At 51.8% G+C, this 19,255-nt stretch overlaps 2 protein-coding genes and 1 non-coding gene across 5 annotated transcripts in view; all 3 read left to right on the top strand.

Moving 5' to 3' along the window:
* The window catches only part of DLGAP3 (DLG associated protein 3), a 61,890-nt gene extending 54,848 nt beyond the window's left edge, over positions 1–7,042 (top strand). For both annotated transcript variants that reach the window (XM_018041233.1, XM_018041244.1), the window contains exons 9-12: positions 3,499–3,983; positions 4,932–5,023; positions 5,284–5,427; positions 6,138–7,042. In XM_018041233.1, coding sequence (XP_017896722.1) covers positions 3,499–3,983; positions 4,932–5,023; positions 5,284–5,427; positions 6,138–6,356 — 940 coding nt within the window. In that variant the 3' untranslated portion in view covers positions 6,357–7,042. The remainder of the gene's footprint in view (positions 1–3,498; positions 3,984–4,931; positions 5,024–5,283; positions 5,428–6,137) is intronic.
* On the top strand, positions 1,203–1,275 carry TRNAG-CCC. The gene has a single exon. It is a non-coding gene; the product is annotated as a tRNA-Gly (tRNA).
* Positions 14,669–19,019, top strand: SMIM12 (small integral membrane protein 12). Of its 2 annotated transcripts, none has more exons than XM_013963011.2 (2): positions 14,669–14,795; positions 18,081–19,019. In XM_013963011.2, exon 2 carries the CDS (start codon positions 18,086–18,088, stop codon positions 18,362–18,364), a length of 279 nt encoding a protein of 92 aa, XP_013818465.1. In that variant the 5' UTR covers positions 14,669–14,795; positions 18,081–18,085; the 3' UTR covers positions 18,365–19,019. The 2 variants fall into 2 exon arrangements, with proteins under 2 accessions (XP_013818465.1, XP_017896706.1); XM_018041217.1 differs by lacking the exon at positions 14,669–14,795 and adding an exon at positions 17,885–17,999.

The following is a 19,255-nucleotide window of genomic DNA, read 5'->3' as shown; positions in this document are numbered from 1 at the left end:
CTTTCTGGACCAGGGATCAAACATCTGTACTGGCAGGCAAATTCCTAACCATCGGACCACCAGGGAAATCCCACACTGCTAGTTTTAAGTGCCACTTGCTCAAGGATGGCCAGTTCCTGCTTGTGCTGTGCAAATCTCTGGCTCCTGGCTGGACGTGTTGGTAAAGATTGTGTTTCCAGTAATCCTATAAGCTCCTCAATTTCTTTGGTCTTCCTTCAAGTAGACATGATGAGAGAGCTCCTTGAGCTACTGACTTGAGAACCATGAAGCCTGGAGCACTCAGGCTTCTGAAGTTCCAGACTATGTGGCCTATTTCCATCAAGACACAGAGTGATCTTCTCAGGACCTCTCAGAGGAGAGTGAAAGGCACAGACCCAGTGATACCAAAGGACAGGTCCATGCTTTGTGGGGGTAACAAGAAAGTAAATAGGGGAGGCATTTCTTCACTAATGTGTTTACTGGGCCAAGCCCCACCTTTCCCAGAGTGGTTTGCAATTGCTGGAGTACTGAAGGAGCCAGAGACTAACTGGAGCTCAAAGCACAAAAATATTCAAAGGAAGCCAAAGGACATCCTAACAGTTCAGTTAGACACACGAAACTCTCACCAGAAACAGAGAAATGGAACCAAACAGCGGCCTGCATGAGTGCTCAGGCCTGTCTGACTCCTTGCTACCCCATGGACTGCAGCCCAGCAAGCTCCTCTGTCCATGGGATTCCCCAGGCACGAATACCGAAGTGAGTTACCATGCCTTTCTCCAGGGCATTTTCCTGACCCAGGGATGGAACCTGTGTCTTCTGCTCTGCAGGCGGATTCTTTACCCACTGAGCCACCTGGGAAGTGCTAAAGAGTGGGACTGCCTCCATGTGCAAGAAGACCGCTGAGGGAGAAATGGTTCTGTGGATGGCCTAGGGAAGGCTCACCGAAGAGGGCACTTGAGCAAGGAACCAACAGGCAGTGAGGAGGAGGAAGGCCCTTTCAAGTGGGGGAATAGCAAGCACAGGGGCTAAAGTCAGGGCCCCGAGAATCTACTCGGGGAGCAAAGGGTGCAAGCTAGATGAGATCAGAGGGAACTGCATCCAGAGTAAACATCAGCACAGGAAGCCTGGACTCTATCTTTGTGGCAGTGGGGAGCAATGAAAGGGTTTTGAGCAGGGGAATGAGCTGGGCAGAGGTCAACTTCAGAAAGACTACTCCAGGGACTTCCCTGGTGGTCCAGTGGCTAAGACTCTGCACTCCCCATGCCGGGGTCCCAGGTTCAATCCCTGGTCAGGGAACTACTAATAGATCCCACATGCTGCAACTGAGTTCTCATGCCACAACTAAAGATCCTGCACTTCAGAATAAAGATCCCTTGTGCCTTGACTAAGACCCAGCACAGCCAAATAAGTAAATAAGTATTAAAGAAAGAAAGAAAGAAAGACTATTCTAGTCCTGGGTGGATTGGTGAGGGAAAGTTGGGCCCCAGATCCTAAAATATGCATAGGTATAATTGTATATGATATCATTTTTTTAATTATAATTTTATTTTATTTAAAAATTCAGTATTTCCATACAGTATATATATATGTGTGTGTGTGTGTATATATATATATATATATATATATTGCAGTGGTCACCACGATAAGTCTAGTTACCATCTGTCACCATATAAAGTTACTCCAGTAGTACTGACTATATTACTCATGCTGTACATTTCACCCCTGCGAGTTATTAATAATATTTTGTAGCTGGAAGTTTGTCCCTCTCAATCTCCCTTGTCAATTACACTCATCCCCTACCTGCAAAGTATAATTTTAGAGAAACGAGGTACCTTGGCAATGTACTGGTCCATTCCTATCATTTTATATCATATATGTGTGTGTGTTTGTATGTAATATATATTCATATATACCATATAATGTATTTATACACACACACACATATGTATATGTATGTACTAGATGGTCCAGGTGGAAGGTGAGTGACTTCCCAAAGGCACATAGCCTCAAGGCCAGCATTAGAACTCAGGTCTGCCTTCTAGTTCTGTGCTCTTCTCTGCTATACTGAGTGGAGGCAGTTGTGTCTAAAAGGAGGCTGATCCAGTAGTCACGGTAAGAATGATGCAAATCTTGACCAGGGCAAGACAGGGCAGGTGGCAAGGTGAAGACCATGTGGGACGCAACATGGATATGTTCCTGTTTTCTCTCTCTCTGGGTGGGGGTTGGAACATAGGGCTGGTTGGAGACTGCACATGAGTGCATCTCTCTTTCCTGGGTCCTGCCGCATCCTTCCGGGCCTGGTTTCTATGGCAACAGGCTCCCAGCAGGCAGCCCGCCAGCTGGAGGGAAGCAGGCAGGCGAAGCAGGCAGGGAAAGAAGGCCTGGGCAGCAAGAGGAGGGCTGAAGTTGTGGGGGTTGTGGGAGTCTCCCAGGAAGCGGAGGAGCCCCTAAACCTAGCTCCCAACCCCCTTTTTCTCCTGACTGTGAGAGTGGAGGGAGCTTAGGACACATGGGCTTTTCTTGCCTGCTCCTTGAATTTCCAGACCGCAAACTTCTATTCATCTCTCCTTGCCACCCCCGCATCTCCTGACTCTCACTTCTTTAAGTGTTGTCTGACCCCCAACCTCATGCCCCTCTGGAGAAGTGACTTCTTCATAGAAAAGAGCCCTCACTCTGACTGAACTCAGTCAGCTGGGGGGTGGGGAGGGGAGAACAAGGCCAACTGACTCTGTTTTGCATATGATTTGCATATTATTAACTCAAAGACAAGAAATTTCCAGGCCCTGTGTCATTCCTGTCAGCAACTTAATTCAGCTCTCTTGGCACCCGCTGACTGTCTGGCCAGGCTCTGTGCTGAGCCATGGGGTCCCTAGAGGAGAAGTCCTCCCAGCTGCAGCCCAACCCCCTTCCCCCAGCTGCTCTAAGACAGTTCTTCCTGATGTTCTAGCAGCTGGTGTGGTGGGGAGTTCTTGGGCTGTGGAGCGTGGCAGCCCTGGGTCCACATTCTGGCTCTGCTGTTTCGCAGCTGGGTGACTGTGGGCCTCTCTGGGCCATAGCTGATTTGTCTCTCCATAGAGTCAAGGACATACCCACACAGCTGGTATAAATTAGCAAAGACACAGTGTTAAAATGCTGAGATACTTCTGTGGTTGTGGCAAAGACCCACCATCCTGGACCCTCCTGGGGCACCTCTGGTCCACCCCTCAACCCAGCTTCTGCAGGATGACGCCCTAGCACTTTGGCTGTGTCTTGTCTGATGGGTATATGCCAGCCTCTGCTCTGCCCATCAAGTATGCGTGGTTTAATGTTTTGACCATCACCCCTGTCCAGAACCGGTGCAGCAGTTAGGTATATTATGTGCTCACCCGTGGTGAGGACCGATCCGTTTAAAGGTGGTGGATGACTGTCCATCACTTTGTAGGCTTCCTGTCTCATTCCTTGTCCTTTTGGCCTGGGGTACAGATGAGGGCTGGGGTGAGACTGGGCAGGGGCAGGGATGACTGCCACCTCTCTCACCAGGCGGGCGAGGTTCAAACGCTCCAACAGTGTGACAGCCGGCGTGCAGGCTGACCTGGAGCTGGAGGGCCTGGCCGGCCTGGCCGCAGTGGCCACAGAAGATAAGGCTCTGCAGTTTGGACGCTCCTTCCAGAGGCATGCCTCTGAGCCCCAGCCCGGGCCCCGGGCCCCCACCTACTCAGTCTTCCGCACGGTCCACACGCAGGGCCAGTGGGCCTACCGCGAGGGCTACCCACTGCCGTACGAGCCGCCGGCCACCGATGGGTCGCCCGGCCCTGCCCCTGCCCCTACCCCTGGCCCTGGGTCCGGGCGCCGCGACTCCTGGATGGAGCGCGGCTCACGTAGCCTCCCGGACTCAGGCCGCACATCCCCCTGCCCACGGGATGGCGAGTGGTTCATCAAGATGCTGAGGGCGGAGGTGGAGAAGCTGGAGCACTGGTGCCAGCAGATGGAGCGCGAGGCGGAGGACTATGAGCTGCCGGAGGAGAGTGAGTGCGGGGACTCTGGGCGCCGAGGCCCGGTGCCTGGCGGTGGCTGGGGATGCGGTGGGATAGGAGAGGACCTTGGGCACGACTGTGCCTTTCTCAGTTTGGCGGCGTGACCCCAGGCCTTGGTGGCTCCCACTGGCAGCATGCCGGGAGCTCCTAGAAGGAAGCGCGAGCAGCTTCGGAGGCCAGAGCTAGGACTGGGCAAAGTGAGTGGGTGAAAGGGCCGGGCTTTCTAGGAGGTAGCCACCAGCCCAAGACCATGGAGATTCCAGGAGCCCCTATTCCTACCTGGGCTGGCTGGGAATCCAGGTCTGATCCAGGTGTGAGAGCAGGACTTCAGGCAGAGGGGGAGGCGGTGTGTGGGTCAGCTCTTGTCTGTGGCCTGGGAGGAGACTCAGCCAGGAAGACATGGTCCTGCCAGAGGGGCCTGCAGGTCCAGTGTGAGGGGAGACAACGGTTTACCACCGAACCCCCAAGCTGATAGGATCGTGACTAGAAGATGAGTCAGGGACGTTTGGTAATTTGGTAATTCATTCTTTGGTAATTCTCAGTGAGCCAAGGACTCACATGCCGATGGGTGACAAAGTTCTGCCAGTGAGGTGTCACTGAGCTAGTGCCTGGCTGGCTAAGGCTGTAGGGCTGGACTGGTACTGATTTCCACCTGTCCTCTGACATGGAAGGGAAGAGGACACAGGAGGATAACCAGTCAAGAAATGTAGATCATATGATGCAAGAAACATCAGTGTCTGGGGAGTCAGTCTTCTTGGTGAAGTGGGGCAGGAATTGCTTGTTAGTATCTTGAGTATATGGGACAGGGAGGGGCCGGAGGAGACTGACAGATGGATGGTGCCAGATAACAAGAGGGGTCAGAGTCATCCTAGGCAGACTTCCTGGAGGCAGAGGAAGGAGAGGCATTATTCCCCTCCCCCATCTCCTTTTGCTCTCCAGTCCTGGAGAAAATCCGCAGTGCCGTGGGCAGCACACAACTTCTCCTGTCCCAAAAGGTTCAGCAGTTCTTCCGGCTGTGTCAGCAAAGCATGGTGAGTGCTCGTGGGCATAGAGCCCACCAGGTGTGTGTGCCTGGTAGATGACCAGAGCGTGTGGATGCCTGGAAGTGAGGACAGGTGTTTGTGCCCATGATGGGGAGGTCTGGGCTCTTTCTTGTCTCCCTGCCTCCCGGTCCCCACTCCACTCTTCCAGATGGAACTGGACAGTGAGGGTGGGGTGGGGCTTTCTCAGGCCCTGGCTGGGGCTCAGGCCTCTCTGACTGGCTGCTTCCCCCTGACTCCTTCCACTGCAGGACCCCACTGCGTTCCCTGTGCCCACCTTCCAGGACCTGGCGGGTTTCTGGGACCTCCTGCAGCTCTCTATCGAGGATGTGACCCTCAAGTTCCTGGAGCTACAGCAACTCAAGGCCAACAGCTGGAAACTCCTGGAGCCTAAGGTGGGGGGAGGTCCCTTCAAGCCAAGAGCCCAGACCCTGGGAAGTACCCTTCCCCAGAGAGTGTGGGCAGGGGAGAGGAGGGCAGGAGAAGAGGCCCTGGGCAGCCAAGGCAGCCCTGGACAGGCGATGGGGACCCTCTACGACCACCCTCTGGGTCACTGCCCTCTGCTCGGTTCCAAAGCAAGAACCATCTCATCTCTGCCTGAGCTGCAAGAACCCCTTTCTTTGGTGGCTGCAGCTGTAGTTTGAGGGAGCAAGAATGGCAGACTGCCCTCAGCTTGGCTCTAGGCACAGAGGGGACCTTCAGCCCGCATCTCACTAGACCTTCATAGAGATGAGGCCCAGCAGCTTGGAATGTGACCCGCATTGCCTCGCCCGGGTCAGGGGAGCTGCGCTCCCCCTGGGTCTGGAGGGAGAGCATCCACTCCAGAGAGGGAGCAAACCCTCTCTCTGATGCGAGAGGTGGGAAACGGCTTCACCAGGGGGCGCACGGGTCCACCTTTTTTTAAAAGATGAAAAATGTGAGTTTGACCTTGGCAGAAGAGGCACCCCTGGGGCTTGGGGGAGGGAGGGCCCGCACGCACGCGCTCGTGGGAGCCTGGCTCAGGATCAGAGGTGTGCGCTGTGAACCCCTTGGGGCCGAGGGGGAGCGAGGTGGGGAGTCAGCCGGGACCCCGCCCCCAAACTAAGCGCCGCTCCTCTGCCGGCAGGAGGAGAAGAAGGTCCCTCCGCCGATACCAAAGAAGCCCTCGCGGGGCCGGGGTGTGCCGGTGAAGGAGCGCTCCCTGGACTCGGTGGACCGGCAGCGGCAGGAAGCGCGCAAGCGGCTCCTGGCGGCCAAGCGCGCCGCCTCCTTCCGCCACAGCTCGGCCACCGAGAGCGCCGACAGCATCGAGATCTACATCCCCGAGGCCCAGACCAGGCTGTGACCGGCCCGGCCCGCCCAGCCCGGGCCCGGGCCCGCGGTTTTCTACCCGTACTGTACACCCAGCGTCGAGGTCACTGTGAACGCGGGCCGCCCCGTGCGCCCGCCCCGCCGGCACCGCACGCCCCGGCCCCTCCTGCCCGTCACGCGCTCGTGGGTTTTTTACCTTCCTGACCCCACGCGAAGGCGCCCGGGCTGGGCTGGGGGCCGTGCCTCTCCGCCCTGTGCCCCCACCGGGACCCCTCTTCCTCGAGGTCCGACGCTTCGTCCCCACCTCCTCCCCACGGGCACCATCTCTGCCATTACTGCCCCACCCCACCCCCCACGGGCCAGGCCGGGCCAGGTCCCCCATCTGGGCTCTGCGTCCCCCCTCTCCCCACCCCACAACCCCCCCCCCACCCCGCGGGGCTGGGCTTCGTGGGGAAATCAAGCTTCGTGGCTTTTTATGAAGAATCCCGAACCCCGCCTAGGAGCCCGCCCCACCCTCCCAGGGGCTCTCCCCTGAGCCCTCAGCCCACCGGGCCCAGGGACCACAGTGGCTGGACCAACCCAGGACCAGGGCGCCTGGGCCTCTCCCCTTTCCCCAGCTGCTGGGGAGGGGAGATGGGGGCTTCCCCTCACCACACCTGTGGCTGTTCCCACATCCCCTTGAGTATCCCAGGAAAAATAAAACGGCAGAACTGCACTTGAGCCAGCTGCTCGCTCCAGAAGAAGCCACTTCTGCGCATGCGTGCGTGGGGGAGCGGGTGGGGGCACAGGGAGCCGGGTGGCGGGTTGGGGAGGCCCGAGCCAACATCTTGATCCGGGGAGAGCAGGGTTTCGTGGGCCAGCTGGGGGAAAGGGGATTTGGCCTCCTGGTGGCGACAGAAAGATCCTCCTAGAGGGGCCGGGGTCGGGGTGGAGAGGCCAGGCTTTCACCTCCTAGTTAATCTGGTTTCCTTTATGCCTTCCAGTTGCCTGGGCTTCCCTCCTCGCCCCGCACCCCCACCTCCACCCCGCCCCAGAGGGAAGCATGTGCTTCGTAGACAGTGAGGGCTGCTGTTCTTCGATATGAACAAATATTGGTGTTCTTTTCCCTAAAAAGCCAGTGTTCTCTCTGCTCCGGAAAACTGTTCAGTTCTGTGCCGTCGCATTTTCTGATGCCTCCAGTGCATGGGCACATTGATGGGAAACAAAAGAGAGAACAGAACTTTCCTGGGAAGCTAAGTGGCATCTCCACTTAGTGGATGCTTGCTGTGGGTCAGGCAAGATGTAAGTGCTTTACATGAATGTAGCTCAATCTTCTAACAGAGGAGAAAGCTGAAGCTCAGGAGAGGTCAAGTGTTCAGGTCAAAGTCACAGGCAGAGCTAAGAGTGTAGACCCAAGTCTGTCCAATGTCAATCCTGAGCTTTTAGCTCTACAGCCTTTTGAGCCCCGGAAAAGATGGCAGCTCCTGCTCACCATGTCCTCTTGCCAGTCCTCAGGCTGACGTGTCACCTTGAGACAGGAGGAAGAACCTTCCCAAAGGGTTGCCTGCTCTTCTGGGTCACTCTGGACTAGCTAGTTCTCATTCATTTATTCAGCAAGTATTTGGTGCTAGCAGCTGTATGGGAAAAATAGATTAAGTGAACAAGCAGTTCGGAGAAGGTGATGGCACCCCACTCCAGTACTCTTGCCTGAAAAATCCCATGGATGGTGGAGCCTGGTAGGCTGCAGTCCATGGGGTTGCGAAGAGTCGGACACGACTGAGTGAGTTCACTTTCACTTTTCACTTTCATGCATTGGAGAAGGAAATGGCCACCCACTCCAGTGTTCTTGCCTGGAGAATCCCAGGGACGGGAGAGCCTGGTGGGCTGCTGTCTATGGGGTCGCACAGAGTCAGACACGACTGAAGTGAGTTAGCAGCAGCAGCAACAAGCAAGCAGTTACATTATAAGGGTGAGTGCTGGAGAGATGACTAGCTATTAGCCCCTGAAAGAGGGCTGTAAAGAATGTACAAGATCAGAGAACATCTGTGCAGAAGCCTGGAGGAGAAAGAGGCATTGGGAGTGCAGAGGCTTGATCATGCTGGGCTTTTGAGTCAATTTGAGGAAGGTTTGCCTGGGTCCTGAGGGCCATGGGGAGCCATGAAGGGTTTTGAACAGGAGAGTGACATGAGCAGATATTTTACAGGCTAGTTTGGAAGACCACTTGAAAAGCAAGAGGTCCTCTATCCACTGGGAGGTGAAGAGGGCTCCTGTGCAAGAAAAAGTGAATAGAATCTTTGCCCTTGGATAAGTCTTTGACAAATGAGGTGATTCTGATGCTGGCCAGGTTTGGGAACACTGAAATTGTTTGACTGTCTCAAGTTTCACCTAAAACTGCTCTTAAGTCTGTTATCCCAAGACTTAAGTCTGTTATCCCAAGACTTAAGTCTGTTATACCAAGAGAGACATTGGCTGAGTGACTTTATCATCCTGAGGTTCGAAAGTGGGGACCTGGGTGAAGTTTGAACTAGACAATACTCAGAGCAGTCCTATGAGGCAGGTGTTGTTATCAACTCCATTTTACAGATGAAAAAACTGAGGCTTGGAGAGGTTCAACAACTTACCCCAAATCACGAAGCCAGGAAATGGCTAAGTCTAAGTTTAACCCTCTACATTATACAGCTTTTTATGAGTCTGCATAACTAGGCCAGGCTTGCTGGGGCCAAGAGGTATATGGGAATGGATGGCAGAGGACAGGCAGCATCTGAGACTGTGCAGGCATCCTGCTGCAGACGTGATGTCTAAAATCTCCCAGTGTGTGGCTGATGGAGGGGCTGACAGGGGGAGTCTCCTTAGGGTGTTGTGGCCCAGGTTGTTGTGCTGAGCTCCATGGGCATGTGAAGGATTAGATCCCGTCCTGAGTTGCTCCCATCTGGCTTAGTGAGTCACATAAACACAAAGTTATGGCACAAAGGGAGGCCTATTCACCCAGGCGGCTGAAGAGACCAGAGGAGGGAGCCTCTAATAGCCAGCAAGTCTGGGAAAGCTTTCTGCAAGAGAGGCCTTTTGAACTGGGTCTTGCAGGATGAATTATGGGTTTTGCAGTGAGGGATGAAAAGGGAAGACATTCATTTCAGGCAAACAGACCCACTCAGGTAAAGTCATGGAACAGTACGTGTGTAGTAGATGATGGGAAGAGCAGAGACTGAGATAGGTGACAGGCAGGACAGGGTGGAGAGGAAATAAAGGAGATGTGGCTGGAAAGGACCCATGAGTGCAAGCTGGAGATTTCTTGGTTTTATTTAAGTGTTTGAAAGAAATGGACTGAAGGAGACAATGGAAGGCAGGGAGACCACTGAAGGAGTTGCCAAGGTGGTCCAGGTAAGGGATGATGTTGAATTTGAGAGACATTGAGGAGGCCTAGGTGCTGTAAACTGGATGTGGGGACTAATGCAAAGATGAAGAGGCCTTGAAAATGTCAGTCAAGTTTTGGGCTTACTAAATAATGCCATAAATGGACATAGGACATTGCAGAAGGAGGCCTGAATTTGAGGAATACGTAAAGTGAAAAGGAAACATAAAGCAAAACGTGGGTGACCAATTACCAAGCACTTAGGAGGAGCTGAAAGTGAAGTGTGTGAAAGTGCGAAAGTCGCTCAGTCGTGTCTGATTCTACAGGCCAGAGTACTGGAGTGGGTAGCCTTTCCCTTCTTCAGGGGATCTTCCCAACCCAGGGATTTTGTTTTTATTAAGTTTTTTTTTTTGGATGTGGACCAATTTTAAAGTCTTCATTGAATTTGTTACAGTGTTGTTTCTGGTTTTTTTCCCCCGATTTTTTGACTGAGAGCATGTGGGATCTTGGCTCCCAATCAGGAATCGAAAGTGCACATGGCACCACCCCCGCCCCCATCCCCGAAGGTGAAATCTTAACCACTTTCTTTGTCATTTTCTTTTAAACAATGGGTGAACAGATTTTCTGAGATTAGCAGGCAGCAGGGCCAGCATTTGAATTTACAGCTCTCTGATTCGTAAGTCTGTGTCCTGGAGCCCCACTCAGTTCTCAAGCAGCAGAACTGCTCGCCAGCATTTGAGACTCAAGGTTCCTCTGGGGAATCTTCCCTGATTGTTCCTGAGGATCCTTCTCTGTGCTGTTTGTGCACACTCCCGTCATCACATTTTGCACACTCTCTCAACATTTCCTAGACCCTTCTGCTTCCACATTAGACAACTCCTGAGGGAAAAGATGGTCCCAGATATGTTTGCATCTCCAATGCCTCAGTTCAGTTCAGTTCAGTCGCTCAGTCGTGTCTGACTGTTTGCGACCCCATGAATCGCAGCACGCCAGGCCTCCCTGTCCATCACCAACTCCCGGAGTTCACTCAGACCCACGTCCATCGAGTCAGTGATGCCATCCAGCCATCTCAGCCTCTGTCGTCCCCTTCTCCTCCTGCACCCAATCCCTCCCAGCATCAGAGTCTTTTCCAATGAGTCAACTCTTTGAATGAGGTGGCCAAAGTACTGGAGTTTCAGCTTTAGCATCGTTCCTTCCAAAGAAATCCCAGGGCTGATCTCTTTCAGAATGGACTGGTTGGATCTCCTTGCAGTCCAAGGGACTCTCAAGAGTCTTCTCCAACACCACAGTTCAGAAGCATCAATTCTTCAGTGCTCAGCTTTCTTCACAGTCCAACTCTCACATCCATACATGACCACTGGAAAAACCATAGTCTTGACTAGACGGACCTTTGTTGGCGAAATAATATCTCTGCTTTTGAATATGCTATCTAGGTTGGTCATAACATTTCTTCCAAGGAGTAAGTGTCTTTTAATTTCATGGCTGCAGTCACCATCTGCAGTGATTTTGGAGCCTCAAAAAATAAAGTCTGATACTGTTTCCACTGTTTCCCCATCTATTTCCCACAAAGTGATGGGACCAGATGCCATGATCTTCGTTTTCTGAATGTTGAGCTTTAAGCCAACTTTTTCACTCTCCACTTTCACTTTCATCAAGTGGCTTTTTAGCTCCTCTTCACTTTCTGCCATAAGGGTGGTGTCATCTGCATATCTGAGGTTATTGATATTTCTCCCAGCAATCTGGATTCCAGCTTGTGCTTCTTCCAGCCCAGCGTTTCTCATGATGTACTCTGTATATAAGTTAAATAAGCAGGGTGACAATATACAGCCTTGACGTACTCCTTTTCCTATTTGGAACCAGTCCGTTGTTCCATGTCCAGTTCTAACTGTTGCTTCCTGACCTGCATATAGGTTTCTCAAGAGGCAGATCAGGTGGTCTGGTATTCCCATGTCTTTCAGAATTTTCCATAGTTTATTGTGATCTACAGAGTGAAAGGCTTTGGCAATGCCTAGAAAATGTTAATTGGCTGACAGAAGGCTAGTTATTGTAGGCCATTCTGTTCTCTTCTCTGTTGTTGTTGTTCAGCGCTAATCATGTCCAGCTCTTTGCAGCCCCCCGAACTTCAGCACACCAGGTTCCTCTGTCCTCCACTAGTTTGCTCAAACTCATGTCCATGGAGTCAACAGTGCCATCAAACCATCTCGTCCTCTGTCATCCCCTTCTCCTCCTGCCCTCAGTCTTTCCCAGCATCAAGGTCTTTTCCAATGAGTCAGTTCTTTGCATCAGGTGGCCAAAGTATTGGGAGTTTCAGCTTCAGTATTAGTCCTTCCAATGAATATCAGAACTGATTTCCTTTGGGATGGACTGGTTTGATCTCCTTGCTGTCCAAGGGACTCTTAAGAGTCATTTCCACACCACAGTTCAAAAGCATCAGTTCTTCAGCACTCAGCTTTCTTTATGGTCCAACTCTTAGATACATACATGACTACTGGAAAAAACCATAGCTTTGACTAGATGAACCTTTGTTGGCACAGTGATATCTCTGCTTTTTAATATGCTGTCTAGGTTTGTCATAGCTTTCTTCTCTCTACATATTCAGTTAGTGAACACTTTCTGCTAATAGTGGTTTCTTATACATTTCTTTTTCAAAAACTTATTTACTTGGCTGTTCTGGGTCTGAGTTGCAGCACGGGATCTTTGAGCATCATTGTGGCTCCAGGGCTCTTTCAGTTGCAGCATGTGGGAGCTAGTTCCCTGACCAGGGATCAAACCTGGGCCCCCTGCATAGGGAGCACAGAGACTTGACCACAACACCACCAGGGAAGTCCCCGGTTCCTACACCTTTCTTTATTCTTTATCAGTTCCTTTTTCTCCTCCTCCATTGTCAGAACTTAGCACTGAGATCTTTGAGATTGTACAGGAAGGGGATCTAACCTGATAATGCAGTCTGGGAGGCTTCCTACCAAGGTGTCCTTTAAGCTTGAAAAACAGGCCAGAGCTCCTTTGGTAAAGAAAGGTGGGAAGGGCATTCCAGGTAGATGAAAAAGTGTAAATAAAGGCATGGAGGTGTGAAACAGTGGTCTCTATGGGGGGAAGAGGAGGGGTTTAGTATGTGTTATTGCTGCATCACACGGGTGGTGACGCAGAGCTAGCTGGGGTATTATGAAGCCTACACTCTGGTGTGTTTTTTTCTCTTCTTCTATACGCTATAAAATAGACATCTGTACAGGGTGCAATGGGGACACAGAGGAGGGAGTGACTACTTGCACCTGGGGGGCCAAGTAAGACTTAGGTGTTGCTGCTGCTGCTGCTAAGTCACTTCAGTTGTGTTCAACTCTGTGCGACCCCGTAGATGGCAGCCCACCAGGCTCCCCCATCCCTGGGATTCTCCAGGCAAGAACACCATAGTGGGTTGCCATTTCCTTCTCCAGGAGATCTTCCCGACCCAGGGATTGAACCCAGGTCTCCTACATTGTAGGCAGATGCTTTACCATCTGAGCCACCAGGGAAGTCCTCATTAATCAGCTATGCTGCTGCTGCTACTGCTAAATCGCTTCAGTCATGTCTGACTCTGTGCAGCCCCATAGACAGCAGCCCACCAGGCACCCCCATCCATGGGATTCTCCGGGCAAGAACACTGGAGTGGGCTGCCATTTCCTTCTCCAATGCATGAAAGTGAAAAGTGAAAGTGAAGTGGCTCAGTTGTGTCTGACTCTTCGAGACCCCATGGACTGCAGCCTACCAGGCTCCTCCATCCATGGGATTTGCCAGGTAAGAGTACTGGAGTGGGGTGCCAGGCCAAGTAAGAATTAGGTGTTACTGTATTTTAATTATTTGTATGAGAGGAGAGTGAAGAAGTTGGCTTAAAGCTCAACATTCAGAAAATTAAGATCATGGCATCTGGTCCCATCACTTCATGGCAAATAGATGGGGAAACAGTGGAAACAGTGGCTGACTTTATTTTTTGGGCTCCAAAATCACTGCAGATGGTGAGTGCAGCCATGAAATTAGAAGACACTTACTCCTTGGAAGGAAAGTTATGACCAACCTAGACAGCGTGTTAAAAAGCAGAGACATTACTTTGCCAACAAAGGTCCCTCTCGTCAAGGCTATGGTTTTTCCAGTAGTCACATATGGATGTGAGAGTTGGACTATAAAGAAAGCTGAACGCTGGAAAATTGTTGCTTTTGAACTGTGGTGTTGGAGAAGACTCTTGAGAGTACCTTGGACTGCAAGGAGATCCAACCAGTCCATCCTAAAGCAGATCAGTCCTGAGTGTTCATTGGAAGGATTGATGAAGCTGAAACTCCAATACTTCACTTTGGCCACCTGATGCCAAGAGCTGACTCATTTGAAAAGACCCTGATGCTGGGAGGGATTGGGGGCAGGAGGAGGAGGGGACGACAGAGGATGAGATGGCTGGATGGCATCACGGACTCAATGGACATGAGTTTGAGTAAACTCCGGGAGTTGGTGATGGACAGGGAGGCCTGGTGTGCTGTGGTCCATGGGGTCGCGAAGAGACGGACACAGCTGAGCGACCGAACTGAACTGATGCTAACAGTAGTGTCATTTATTTCCCTGCTTGCGATATGCCAGCAGAGCACTTCGCATACATTATCTCATCAACTCTCACAACATCCTGTGAAATAGGTATTATTACGTCTATGCATAAGAGGGAAAGGAGGCTCAGTCACACGGCTGAATGTCACACATTTCCCAATGTCACACGGCTAGAAAGCTAGCCCAGATCGGAATAGTTTTTAAGAGTTCTAGATTTCACTCTGCTGAGCCCTTCTTGAGGTCAAGGGTCATGTTTTTATTTTTCTGTGTCCAGAGCAAAGTCTTAGGAGTCGCCTAGTCAACATCAGTTGATTCCTTTCTCCAACCGAAAGCCCGTGGTGACGTCACTGAGAAACCTCCCAGCCGGAAGGGGGCGCTGTACGCATCTCAGCTCAGCGCGGCCGGTTGCGGGCGCCTAGCTTCCCCAGTCCTTTCAGCCAATCCTTGCGCTCCGAGGGAGCAGGCGCCAGTGGGCGGGTCCCGGGGCTGGGCCCCGAGGGCCGCTGGGAGAGGTGGTGTCTGGGCTCCAGGCGCTCGGCTGGAGGGCGGGGTCCGGACGGAGGTGTGCGGACTTTCGCGCAGGTGAGCACGCGTCCCGCAGGCGGTCTCTCTTCCGGAGCTGCTGCTGGGCCGCCCGTAGCTGTGGTGACGCCTCGTGGCCTTGACCTCTGAGTTAGGGGAGGGGTAATGCCTAGCGTTGGCTCTGGCCCTGACGAGGCCTGAGAAGAAGAGATGGCCCCTCTCTCTTCCCCGGGCTCGGTGTGAGCGTCTGAGCGCCCTGCGAACACTTAGCTGTCAAGGCTTCTCGGTCTTAGGCACGTGGGTGAGGACGGACCCGACGAGGTCAGACAGGTGGGAGAGGGGCCGGGCCCAGGGAACCCAGAGAAGGGCGAAGGGCAGACCCTTGGACCCTGACTTCCTTGCGCTCTCATCCCTGGACCGGTCTCAGTGAAGGTCAGGATTGATTTTTCCAGCCAGTCTGGCCTCCTTTGCCCTTGTTAGCGGTTCTCAAATCTCCTGACTGCAGTTTCTCATCTCACTGGGCCTCCAGGACCCCCGGCACAAGGGCAGGATTCCCCGCAACCCATTTGACCTTTTCCTGCTCAGACTTCCTCCGTGCGGGGCTGGAAATAGGCCTCACGGTATTTGCCAGACACTTTGGCCTCCCGTTTTGACCCCTTAGGGATGACTTGTTAGAGTATCTAGCTTCCTGTGATCAGCAGAGGCACCTGCTGTGTTCCTGCCGCCTTTTAAGGGCGGGTGGTTGAATGACTGCGGTGGTTTTACACAAGCCACTTGCTCATTCATTCAACAAACTTTTTCAGCATTTAATGCCTGATGGGGTGGGAAGGATGGGAGATGGATAGGCCACAGTGGGAACGCACAAACATTGGCCTTGCCCTTTTGGACCGCAAAGTGTTTTGAGAAATGCACACAAATGGGGTAGGCCAGCCCAGTGTGCGACACAAACAAAGTGTTTCTAAATGTTGAATGGATTAAGTTATTTGGGGATGATTAGAATGTGAACCACAGAGGGAGACCTTGGGCTACATATGAGAGAGAAAAACACGGTGGACTCATGCTTCATATATTTTAAGACAAATTGGTGACCTGTGCAGAGAGTTGCTGTTGAGGGAAAGTGTTTACTCACAGAGGACTTGCATACAAGATAGGAAAGAAAATGAAGACGTATTAGGTTTGAGATTCTTCAGGGCTGCCTTATCATTTCACAAATCTCTGAATGTATCACAAATCTCAGAGTTTTCAAAAAAGAAGCTCTTTTAGGAAGTGAAGTGCCAAGTTGACAGGGAAGAATTGCAGGAAGCTCTCTTCAAGACCAGGATTTGGACAGAAGCCAGTCCATGGAGTCACAAAGAGGCGGACAGGACTGCGTGGAGCGAACTGTGTGCTCATACACACATACACCTATTTGCAGTGTGTTTTTTCCAGCTGAAGGAACAGAGGTGTTGAAGATGGAGAGGCCTAGGTTCCAGTTAGTGGCTTTGTCATTTCTGGTGATCTTGGGCCAGTTAAGGTTATGTTCCTGAGCCGTTGTGGCCTTCAACAAAAATCTGGACTAGTAATTCCTACCTTATAGAGGTGATCTGCACCTGTGAAGGTCACGTGACGACTAGTGTGTGAATTGTCTGGCACAGTGCCTGGTGTTAAGACAGGGACTCAGAGCACAACCTCAGAGCTGCTCTGGCAGTTTTTCCCCTGGTGATGGTCCATTATAATCTTGGGTCCCCAAAATGCTGGGATTCCTCAAAGAGAATTGGAACCAAAGAGAGAGGGAGAGAGTCATCTGATCTTTGGTGAGGTAGACCAGAGACAGCCGAGCTGGGGAAACACCTACAGGGGTACAAAAGGAATGATATTTCAGTTGAGACTTTTGGGCACGTTACTTAATCCTCTGGTAATGCCATCTATCGCAGAGTGGACATGTGTTTTAGAGAAGATAGAATATATAGAGTGCTTACCCCAGGCTCTGGCACTTAGTGCGCAATAAATAAACATGAATGAATATCACTATTCTGATAATTGTGAGTAGTCCTTGGTAATTGTTAACAATAATCATTTGAGACTGAATGGCCATTAGCGTGACCCACTTTGTGTGTTTTTACATTTTTTTGGTGTTGTCTTCAGTTCTGGAAACTCTAGGGTGATCTAGGGTGATCATGGCTTGTGCAGTGTTGTGTTTTGTTTTATGAAAAAAAAAAAAAAAAAAAGTGAAAATGTTAGTCACTCAGTAGTGTCTGACTCTTTGCAACTCCATGGACTGTAGCCTGCTAGGCTCCTCTGTCCATGGACTTCTTCACGCAAGAATACTGGAGTGGGTTGCCATTTCCTTCTCCAGGGGATCTTCCTGGCCCAGGGATCGAACCCACGTCTCCTGCATTGGCAGGCAGATTCTTCATCAACTGCTGTTTATTTGGCTGTGCGCTGCCTCAGTTGTGGCAAGCAGAATCTCTAGTTGGTGGCATTTGAACTCTTAGTTGCCGCATGTGAGATCTAGTTCCCTGACCAGGAAGTGTACCCAGGCCCCACACACTGGGAGCATGGAGTCTTAACAACTGGATCACCAGGGAAGTTCTGTACAGTGGTTTTTTTTCTTTTAAAAAAGAAAAAAACATAGAATTTTCATTTTCAAGTTCTAGTGTGTCCAGAGAATGTATAATGGGTTGGTGATATTTTTAATTATGTAAATATGAGGATATGACTTTGGTTGAAGAGAGTGTATTTTGAAAGGGGTTTGGCCAGCAGATTTGTAGAGGTTCATCTAGTCAGGAAAGTCAGGTTCAGAATAGGAAAAAACCATTATTTCTTTACCTTAAATCCAGACTGGTTGGGTAATGGATTTGGCTGCCTAAATATGCTCCTCCTTCTTTATGTGGGGCAAAGGACAAGAGACTCACGGTGGGATTGTGTGTGGTGGGGAAGGGGTGGCTAGCTCTGCTGATGGAGAAGTTGTATAGAGCAAAGGAAGGCTCTTATCGACTCTTGAAATGTTGGCAAACTGTGCAGGGAGGGCCTGGGGTCACCAGCAGGCTTGAAGCTTTATTAGGTAAGGCTCAGAGGGTCTCTTGTGGGGAACACTGCCATACATGGTTGTATAACTGTCAAAGAGTGTAGTCCATAAAATAGACTCTCGCCCTCTTCCCTAACAGTGGGATCTTCTGACATTGCCTAGATCGTTTCAGGGACCCCACTGTTGCATAAAGCGGGGTGCCCTCTTGCGTTGCTCCGCATGGGGTGGATGCTCAGTACACCGTGCCGGGCCGCCTGGTAAGCGGAGCACTGTGGTGGGTTGTCCATGCTCGGCGGGGAGGGCGCTCTTCTCCCTAATGGCCTTGTGCTCCCCTGCAGATGCCATGTGGCCTGTGCTTTGGACCGCGGTGCGCACCTATGCTCCCTATGTCACCTTTCCCGTGGCCTTCGTGGTCGGAGCTGTGGGCTACCACCTAGAGTGGTTCATCAGGGGCAAGGAGCCACAGCCTGTGGAGGAGGAGAAGAGCATCTCGGAGCGCCGGGAAGACCGCAAGCTGGATGAGCTGCTAGGCAAGGACCACACGCAGGTGGTGAGCCTTAAGGACAAGCTGGAATTTGCTCCTAAAGCCGTCCTGAACAGAAACCGCCCGGAGAAGAACTAATGGAGGACCCAGGGCCCTGTGGGGCCTTCTGCGGGCCACGGCCTGGCCTGCCGCCACGTCGGCGCAGCCCCAGAACCCACGTCTGATTCGCTTCACTGCTGCTTCCGGCCCCTCCCACCTCCCACCGCCACCCACATACTGGCTGCTCTGCTATGGCGAGGCAGACGCACTGGAAGCGGAGGGGCCAGTGAGGAGGAAGGCCTGGGAGGGCTCTGGCCTGCAGGCTGCCTCAGCTGGATGGTGGCCACGACTGCTGGGGCTTCTGCGCCGCTGGGTGCACCACTTGGGGAGAGTTACCAAGTGAACACTGGCCGTCAGTCCCGGTGGGGAGGTGGTTTGGCCTCAAGTGGCAGTGGCTGGGACTGGGGTGGTAGGGTACCTCATACCTAGTTCTGGTTTGCACTGGCAAGAGTTCACAGATCTACCTGACTCTCTTAACTAGCTTGCCCTGTCCTTTGTGCTCATTCTCCCCGAAATCCTGTCCTGGCAGCTCAGGGAGGGGATTCCCCTGGGAAGGAATGCCATTTTCTGTTCTTGGGAGCCCAGACTGTTCGCCTTGGGGCAGGTGAATTAGCTTGAAAACAATCACCATCTTTCACCACCCTGCCCATTACTGTATAGTGCAAAACTTGATTAAAGTGGCATCTGAAAACCATTTTGATCTAATCCTATCTTCCAGGTGATGTTTGGGGTCTCCTTTGGAGTTATGTAAGTGCAGACATCTCCAGGTAGGATAACATCGGCCTTTAACTAAGGACTTCAGGGCCCTGGAGCTTTGTTTTACTAGTGTGATTGCACTGGATCCTGGAGACGCAGGTTCCCATGGGCCTTTTTATCATGATAACAAGAGGCTTATAGACTTTCAAAGTCTAAATTAGAGTAGACTAGGGA

Source organism: Capra hircus, chromosome 3 (assembly GCF_001704415.2).
Source record: "Capra hircus breed San Clemente chromosome 3, ASM170441v1, whole genome shotgun sequence".
Classification (NCBI taxonomy): domain Eukaryota; kingdom Metazoa; phylum Chordata; class Mammalia; order Artiodactyla; family Bovidae; genus Capra; species Capra hircus.
Note: the sequence above shows the minus strand (reverse complement) of the source record. Positions and strands in the feature narration are given on the sequence as shown.